This window comes from Palaemon carinicauda, chromosome 13, assembly GCF_036898095.1.
Source record: "Palaemon carinicauda isolate YSFRI2023 chromosome 13, ASM3689809v2, whole genome shotgun sequence".
Lineage (NCBI taxonomy): Eukaryota > Metazoa > Arthropoda > Malacostraca > Decapoda > Palaemonidae > Palaemon > Palaemon carinicauda.
Genome location: NC_090737.1, coordinates 17952605 through 17962530, shown reverse-complemented (window position 1 = coordinate 17962530; position 9926 = coordinate 17952605). Strand labels below are relative to the sequence as shown.

The 9926-nt window shown below is 37.4% G+C and overlaps 2 protein-coding genes across 2 annotated transcripts in view; both read left to right on the top strand.

The window, feature by feature from the left end:
- LOC137652195 (uncharacterized) overlaps positions 1-5588 on the top strand; it is a 64287-nt gene extending 58699 nt beyond the window's left edge. The window contains exons 5-6 of the mRNA XM_068385412.1: positions 4369-4548; positions 5419-5588. Of these exons, the coding sequence (XP_068241513.1) occupies positions 4369-4548; positions 5419-5448 (210 nt within the window). The 3' untranslated portion in view covers positions 5449-5588. The remainder of the gene's footprint in view (positions 1-4368; positions 4549-5418) is intronic.
- Positions 5589-6422: 834 nt separating this feature from the next.
- On the top strand, positions 6423-7940 carry LOC137651456 (uncharacterized). The gene has a single exon (XM_068384682.1). It carries the CDS (start codon positions 6423-6425, stop codon positions 7938-7940), a length of 1518 nt encoding a protein of 505 aa, XP_068240783.1.
- Positions 7941-9926: the final 1986 nt, after the last annotated feature.

Here is a 9926-nt window from a genome sequence, read left to right as displayed (position 1 = left end):
CATGAATGGCAGAGGCAAGGGACAATGGCAATGTCTTGGCAGGACAATTTTAAGCTTTAAAGGACACTGAGGAATGGCAGAGGCAAGGGACAATTGCAATGTCTTGGAAGGACAATTTTAAAGCTTTAAAGGACACTCATGAATGGCAGAGGCAAGGGACAATGGCAATGTCTTGGAAGGACATTTTAAAGCTTTAAAGGACACTGATGAATGGCAGAGGCAAGGGACAATTGCAATGTCTTGGAAGGACAATTTTAAAGCTTTAAAGGACACTCATGAATGGCAGAGGCAAGGGACAATGGAAATGCCTTGACAGGACAATTTTAAGCTTTAAAGGACACTGATGAATGGCAGAGGCAAGGGACAATTGCAATGTCTTGGAAGGACAATTTTAAAGCTTTAAAGGACACTCATGAATGGCAGAGGTAAGGGACAATGGCAATGTCTTGGCAGGACAATTTTAAAGCTTTAAAGGACACTGATGAATGGCAGAGGCAAGGGACAATGGCAATGTCTTGGCAGGACAATTTTAAAGCTTTAAACTTTAAAGGATACTCATGAATGGCAGAGGCAAGGGACAATGGCAATGTCTTGGCAGGACAATTTTAAGCTTTAAAGGACACTGATGAATGGCAGAGGCAAGGGACAATTGCAATGTCTTGGAAGGACAATTTTAAAGCTTTAAAGGACACTCATGAATGGCAGAGGTAAGGGACAATGGTAATGTCTTGGCAGGACAATTTTAAAGCTTTAAAGGACACTGATGAATGGCAGAGGCAAGGGACAATTGCAATGTCTTGGAAGGACAATTTTAAAGCTTTAAAGGACACTGATGAATGGCAGAGGCAAGGGACAATGGCAATGTCTTGGAAGGACAATTTTAAAGCTTTAAAGGACACTCATGAATGGCAGAGGTAAGGGACAATGGTAATGTCTTGGCAGGACAATTTTAAAGCTTTAAAGGACACTGATGAATGGCAGAGGCAAGGGACAATTGCAATGTCTTGGAAGGACAATTTTAAAGCTTTAAAGGACACTCATGAATGGCAGAGGTAAGGGACAATGGTAATGTCTTGGCAGGACAATTTTAAAGCTTTAAAGGACACTGATGAATGGCAGAGGCAAGGGACAATTGCAATGTCTTGGAAGGACAATTTTAAAGCTTTAAAGGACACTCATGAATGGCAGAGGTAAGGGACAATGGCAATGTCTTGGAAGGACAATTTTAAAGCTTTAAAGGACACTGATGAATGGCAGAGGCAAGGGACAATGGCAATGTCTTGGAAGGACAATTTTAAAGCTTTAAAGGACACTGATGAATGGCAGAGGCAAGGGACAATGGCAATGTCTTGGCAGGACAATTTTAAAGCTTTAAAGGACACTGATGAATGGCAGAGGCAAGGGACAATGGCAATGTCTTGGCAGGACAATTTTAAAGCTTTAAAGGACACTGATGAATGGCAGAGGCAAGGGACAATGGCAATGTCTTGGCAGGACAATTTTAAAGCTTTAAAGGACACTGATGAATGGCAGAGGTAAGGGACAATGGCAATGTCTTGGCAGGACTATTTTAAAGCTTTAAAGGACACTGATGAATGGCAGAGGCAAGGGACAATGGCAATGTCTTGGCAGGACAATTTTAAAGCTTTAAAGGACACTCATGAATGGCAGAGGTAAGGGACAATGGTAATGTCTTGGCAGGACAATTTTAAAGCTTTAAAGGACACTGATGAATGGCAGAGGTAAGGGACAATGGCAATGTCTTGGCAGGACAATTTTAAAGCTTTAAAGGACACTGATGAATGGCAGAGGTAAGGGACAATGGCAATGTCTTGGCAGGACTATTTTAAAGCTTTAAAGGACACTGATGAATGGCAGAGGCAAGGGACAATGGCAATGTCTTGGCAGGACAATTTTAAAGCTTTAAAGGACACTGATGAATGGCAGAGGCAAGGGACAATGGCAATGTCTTGGCAGGACAATTTTAAATGTTTAAACGACACTCATGATCGGCAGAGGCAAGAGACAGTGATAATGTCTTGTTTAGGAAAATGCCCTTGAGAGTGACCATATATACAGTACATACGATTAGCGCCCAAGCTCCTCTTTCCATCAACTTAGGACCAAGGAGGGCCAGTCAATGACTGCTGCTGACTCAGCAGATAGACCTACATGCTCCCCCCCCCCCATCCATAGCTCACAAGGATGGCGACGTTGCAGCAACCAAAGGAAATAACGAGTTTGAGGGGGACTCGAACCCCAGTCTGGCGTTCACCAGTCAGGGACATTACCACATCGGCCACCACAACCCTTGATAGTAATTTACTGACAAAAGTGTTTCAACTCAAACTTTCCCTTTTTTTTATTTCCACAACCGGAATTATCCTTAAATCTATATATCTTCTAACCAATAACATACGAAAAACACCAAAATCTGACATACAACACCGAAAGATATAACACATTGGGAAATATATATATATATATATATATATATATATATATATATATATATATATATATATATATATATATATATATATGTGTGTATATATATACACACATATTTATATACATACGCACGTAGATGTGTATGTATGTATGTATGTATGTAATACGAACCAAAACACACAAAAATCTTGCAACGTGACATACAGAAAAAACTACACAAAATGGAATTGGCTAGTATATATATATATATATATATATATATATATATATATATATATATATATATATATATATATATATGTATGTATGTATGTATGTATGTATGTATGTATGTATATACATACATACACAGAAGCATCATTGCTAACACTAGACTAAACCATCTAAAACGACACTGCCACAGATCCGTAGTCCGGCCATAACACCCCCATTCAATTCGCCCGCGCTGTCAGTGCCAGTTTAATTCAGTTTAGTTGTTAATCATCTCTAGCATCTATGTATTCAAAGAGCAATCCAATTTGTTCAATTTACCTCTATTCTCAGTCCAGTTAATATCCGTATTGAACTTCAAAAGTTCAAACTTGCAGCAAAGGTCTTCTTTTAAACACTACGAACTAAACACTTCCTACCGGGTCTATAAGAATTTAAATTGTGCGAAAGCATGTGCTCTGAATTCACTTTGCTGTAGTATAAAGTAAATCGTGTATCTATAAATTCAATTTAACTACATACAAAAATTGCAAATTATATTGCACAGGCTGACGTAAGTCTCTTTTTATAGTTTATAAATGAAAGGTGTTTTAATGTATTTTACTGTTCTTAAAATGTTTTAAATTAATGGTTCAGTACTTCTAATATAGTTTATTTATTTCCTTTCCTCACTGTGCTCCTTTTTTTCCCCGTTGGGGCCCTTGTGCTTATAACATCCTGCTTTTCTAACTAAGGTTGTAGCTTAGCTACAACCTTAGTTGTGGTGCAATTTTGATGTAAGTCATAGTTATCCCTTGGGGTGTTAGCTAAAATGTCTTAGTTATCTCTATTTGGTGCCAAGTCGTAGTTATCACCATAGGATGTTAGCAAGTATGATAAGTATTAGTAATCTACTCCGGATGCCATTTTGAAAAACACAATCGTCTATATTCATAGGTAGTAGGTTGGCCAGGGCACCAGCCACCCGTTGAGATACTACCGCTAGAGAGTTATGGGGTCCTTTGACTGGCTAGACAGTAATACATTGGATCCTTCTCTCTGGTTACGGTTCATTTTCCCTTTGCTACTTACACACACCGAATAGTCTAGCTTATTCTTTGCTTATTCTCCTCTGTCCTCTTACACATGACAACACTGAGATTACCAACCGTTTCTTCTTCACCCAAGGGGTTACTGCACTGTGATTGTTCAGGGGCTACTTTCCTCTTTGTAAGGGGAGAAGGGAGTCTTCAGCTATGGTAAGCAGCTCTTCTATGAGAAGGACACTCCAAAATCAAACCATTGTTTTCTAGTCTTGGGTAGTGCCATAGCCTCTGTACCATGGTCTTCCACTGTCTTGGGTTAGAGTTCTCTTGCTTGAGGGTACACTCGGGAACACTATTCTACGTTATTTCTCTTCCTCTCGTTTTGTTAAAGTTTTTACAGCTTATATAGGAGATATTTATTTTAATGTTACTGTTCTTAAAATATTTTATTTTACCTTTTTTCCTTTCCTCACTGGGCTATTTTCCCTGTTGGAGCCCCTGGGCTTATAGCATACTGCTTTTCCAGCTAGGATTGTAGCTCAGCAATTAATATTAGTAATAATAATAATAATAATAATAATAATAATAATAATAATAATAATAATAATAATGTATCTTGAGTTTTTCTGTCGCAGCATCAGCTGACACAACGAATAACCCAACGATCTCGTTCTTCTTGCAGGAGAAGCGATCGATGGTCATGACGTGGGTATGGGTGCAGACCATCTTGGTGGCCATCAACATCATCTTAGGCATCATTGAGATCATCGTGACCCTGAACATAGTCTTCGCCATCGTCCTCTTCATCGTCATGGGAATTGCCATCTACTGCATCCTGGTCGTCCGGTCTTACGCCTTTTCGGTGAGTCGCTGCAGGGAAAAGCTCCCCTGTTCTTATTTCGTATATGTAGTGCATGTCATTGCTAGAATTATTTGGCTTTTAAAACTATACTCAAATTTTTTTTGATGAGGGGCTTTCGCGCTGACTCGCAAGGGGTGCCCTTTTAGCTCGGAAAAGTTTCTGACTAGCCGATTGGTTGGACAAAATAATTTTAGCTAGTAGGAAACTTTTCCGAGCTAAAAGGGCATCCCCCTGCAAGTCAGTGTAAATGCGCTTCGTTAGAAAAATGAGTATAGGCTAGAAATTAATGAAGTAAGGAACCATATATGAAAGAAATTTAGGATTGTGAGATCCTAAAAGTATAACTATCGCAAGGACTGGAAAATTTTGGAAATGGACAGGGCTCATCCCACCTCCATCTATATTTTCCTTTACTTCTGTTTAGCTTTTCTTACTAGATTTTTAAAAGATAACTGGGCTAGAATAAAGTAGAAGTTATTAAGATGGGGATACGCAGAATATATTCTATGTGAAATATCGACTTTACTATATTTTAAAGGCTGATTTTTCTGGTTCTATACAGCAGGGGAGCCCTTCTCTCTACAGGATCTTCCCAGTCATTTTATCATGTTCTTTCCAAGGCATTCAGCATTTCGCACTGCACATTGATCGTTTATTGTCAAATCCACATCATAGAAGCACTTAGAAAACAAGGAAGTCTTCAGTATCTTCTTGAAAGACTTAATATCTTTAGTCTTTCGGATGTCTTGTCTAGTCTCGAGGCATAATATTTAAAGGTTCTAGAGCCTACAGTGGACATATATCTAAGTTCCAATAATTAGTAATGTCTCTTGGAAATGGCTTCTCTACTAACGTTATTTTTCTCTGCAGATTGGAGGAGGCACGGGCGGAATGGCCTAATTTCAATCATTCTTCTGACAGTAAGAGACCATCCCTCCAGTTAAAAAAAAAAAAAAAAAGAAAAAAAAATGAAGAAGAATCAAGAAGTCTTTCAGCATCCTCGGGGCAAGGACAATCTTCAGACCATTTCTCGTTCAAAATACTCTATAGTATGCATTATTTTTCTAGCAGAGATCTACCAAGAGAAGAGTAGCATTCAAAGTATTTTTTTAAGTAAACTTTTATGCAGAGGAAGTAAATAGATCTTAAAATGAAACTGGGGGAAGAATGTAGGGGAGCTTGATCCCGGAAAGAGAGATTACCTTTCACATCAACTTTTTTGCAGTGAGCGAGGACCAGAAAATCTATATTTTGACTTTGAACTCCAAAGAAAATCCTTACCATGATCCAGAGAAAGATTGATCTTTATTATTACTTATATTTCTAGGAGAATGAATTTTGACCCTGGCATTTTTGGTCAAAACATATATTTATTGATGTACTTTTATCATTAACAGCTATTTGGTATAACTATCAATGAGGGTTCGAGTAATCAGACTTAAACTAAATCACCAGCGTTATGTGCTTCACTTTGATTTTGTTCTGGATTTCACAATAGTGGGCTACATGTATGTATCACTAGTTTTGTCTACTTTTTACACAAGATTTTCCATGTTATTTTCCTGTGTGATTTATATCGACAAATACTTCAGAATGCTGAGTGTTATCAAATTCCTAATGTTTTCGATGTTATCCTCGCGAGTTTTATAACGACAGACTTCTGGATTTTGTTACCAAATTCATGATATTTTCGATGTTATACTCTTGTTTTTTGTATTGACAAAGACTATATAGTGCGGAGTGTTTTCAGATCTCTGTTCTTACTAAAGGTGTTCAATATATTTAAAGTATTGGAGTCTAGTTTCTCTTGTTTGCCAGAAGGGAGAATCGCTGACGCCTTGCAATGCCTGTGGTGGTTCTTAGGTACTTTAATCATGCGTTGCATCTTTGCTTTCCCATTTTTCTCACTTCCAATAACTGAAGACGTCATTCACGTTCTTTCGCTTCCAGTAACTGAAGAGTTCATCCACATTCTCTCACTTCCTGTGACCGAAGAAGTCATTCACGTTCTCTCACTTCATGTAACCGAAGAGGTCATTCTCGTTCTTTCGCTTCCCATAACTGAAGAGTTCATCCACGTTCTCTCACTTCCAGTAACCGAAAACGTCGTTCAAGTTCTCTCACTTCCAGTAACCGAAAACGTCATTCACGATCTCTCACTTCCAGTAACCGAAGACGTCATTCAGGTTCTCTCACTTCCAGTAACCGAAGACGTCATTCACGTTCTCTCACTTCCAGTAACCGAAGATGTCATTCACATTCTCTCACTTCCAGTAAGCAAGGACGTCATTCACGTTCTATCACCTCTAGTAACTGAAGACGTCATTCACGTTCTCTCACTTCCTGTAACCGAAGAGGTCATTCTCGTTCTTTCGCTTTCAGTAACCGAAGACCTCATTCACGTTCTTTCACTTCCAATAACTGAAGACGTCATTCACGGTCTCTCACTTCCAGTAACCGAACCCGTCGTTCACGTTCTCTCACTTCCAGTAACCGAAGAGGTCATTCTCGTTCTCTCACTTCCTGTAACCCAAGACGTCATTTATGTTCTCTCACTTCCAATAAGCGAAGACTTTGTTCACGTTCTCTCACTTTCTGTAACCGAAGAGGTCATTCTCGATCTTTCGCATCCAGTAACTGAAGAGTTCATTCACGTTCTCTCACTTCCAGTAACTGAAGACGTCATTCATGTTCTCTCATTTCCAGTAACCGAAGACGTCATTCACGTTCTCTCACTTCAAGTAACCGAAGATGTCATTCATGTTCTCTCACTTCTAGTAATCGAAGAGGTCATTCATTTTCTCTCACTTCTAATAATAACCGAAGAGGTCATTCACGTTCTCTCAGTTCCAGTAACCGAAGACTTCATTCACGTTCTCTCACTTTCAGTAACCGAAGAGGTCATTCTCATTCTCTCACTTCCAGTAACTGAAGACGTCGTTTACGTTCTCTCACTTCCAGTAACCGAAGACGTCGTTCACGTTCTCTCACTTCCAGTAACCCAAGACGTTGTTCGCGTTCTCTCACTTCCAGTAACCAAAGATGTCGATCACGTTCTCTCACTTCCAGTAACCGAAGAGGTCATTCACGTTCTCTCACTTCCAGTAACCGAAGACGTCGTTCACGGTCTCTCACTTCCAGTAACCGAAGACGTCGTTCACGTTCTCTCACTTCCAGTAACTGAAGACTTCATTCACGCTCTCTCACTTCCAGTAACCGAAGACGTTGTTCACGTTCTCTCACTTCCAGTAACCGAAGACGTCGTTTACATTCTCTCACTTCCAGTAACCGAAGAGGTCATTCTCGTTCTCTCACTTCCAGTAACCGAAGACGTCATTCACGTTCTCACACTTCCAGTATCTGAAGACTTTGTTCATGTTCTCTTACGCTGAACGTATTTCACTTTTCTTTAAATTGCATTGTCCAATGCGGATTGATAAGACTGAGAACGTCTGGAAATTATGGAAATTTGGAGGTGCCCCTTTTGGGTTTTCAAGCTCATCTCCTTTTGATTGATGTTTTGTGAAGGCAAGGCTTCTCTTACCTCTGGAGACTGTTTTTAACTTGTTTTTAACTTGATTTTAAATCATTCAAACTTTAGTCTTATGTAAATTTAGTATGATAAGATCAAGGTCATTAAGTTTTATATGTTATTTTTGTATGTGAAAACATTGCTTTTTTATATATTTTTAAAAAATTATGTGCTACTTCTATGCTGTGGACAGGTTTTATCAAGCAAAATATCTGCTAATAAAGTGTTTTACTTTTTTCTTTTGTTTTTGTGCGTAAATGACATCCCATCATATATATATATATATATATATATATATATATATATATATATATATATATATATATATATATATATATAAAATTCCTTATTACATTGTAGTATCTAAAATTTTAAATTGAAGGTCACAAGAGTTTTTAAAATTTTTTGTTTTGCAAAATACAACCGATACTTAAATCTGATTCCTTGGCGGGTTGAATCAAGGTTTCTATTTCACTGCAAGGCATATTCTTTCAACTGTTTCTATGGGTTATGGTGTCCTTCTAGAAACGTCCCTGTCTTGCATGTACCGGACTGGTGTTCGAATCTCGCTCAGAATCGATAGTTTGTTGTAGTGTCTGCAACCTCACCATTATAGTGAGCTAAGGATGGGGGGTTTTGGGGGAGCCTATAGTTCTATCTGCTGAGTCATCAGCAGCCATTGTCTTGCCCTCCATGGTCTTAGCTTGGTTGGAGAGGGGACTTGGTCGCTGATCATATGTATATATGGTCAGCCTCTAGGGCATTTTCTTGCTAGCCAAGGCAATGCCACGGGCCTATGTCTCTGCCATTCATGAGCAACCTTGAAAAACTTTAAGACTATGCAGAGATCTAGACCAGGGTGATAGTTAAAAGGTTCATTGTTGTATTTAATGGTATAATTCATACGCACACAAATAGAATAATTTCACATAAATTCAAATCACAAAAAAAATTATTTTCGTTTTATATACAGTATATATATATATATATATATATATATATATATATATATATATATATATATATATATATATATATATATATATATATATATATGAATGTGTGTGTATGTATATACATACTGTAAGTATACATGTGTAATTGACATAAGAGAGAACTACACCAGTGAAGGAACAATTTAAAGATAAGTTACATTAGTGGAACACAGAATTTTATCATACACCAAGCTGCTAAAAAAACCTGCTCATACACACACACACACACACACACACACACACATATATATATATATATATATATATATATATATATATATATATGTATATATATATAAAGATATATATATATATATATATATATATATATATATATATATATATATATATATATATATATATATATATATATATATATTCATGTATGTATGCATATATATATATATATATATAAAATAAATTACTGTATATACGAGTTTATAGTTTTGATACGTTTTTCACTGCCTCACATGTGATTAAGTTATATTTTCAGCTTTTAAGCCAAATATGTCTTTAGATAGAATTCCCTTTGCTTTAGCAGATAACTTAAACTCAAAAGGAATTCGTATTAATTGTTCTTGGGTTTTTGCAAAGTAACTTACAAAGTGACTATCACCATTAATGAAAGGAAAAAGACCTTAGTGTCTCAGTATCTTTATTATTTGAAAAGAAAAACAATACAACATTTTTTGAAATTCCTTGTGCTTAGTTACACTAGAATAAATAGACACAAATAGTTTTAGAACACCTAAAATATATTAGCGTAGATTAATGGTTGTGGTAGCCTAATGGTAACGTCTGCCTGGTGTTCTGTCAGACTCGGGTTCGAAACCTGCTCAAGCTCGATAGGT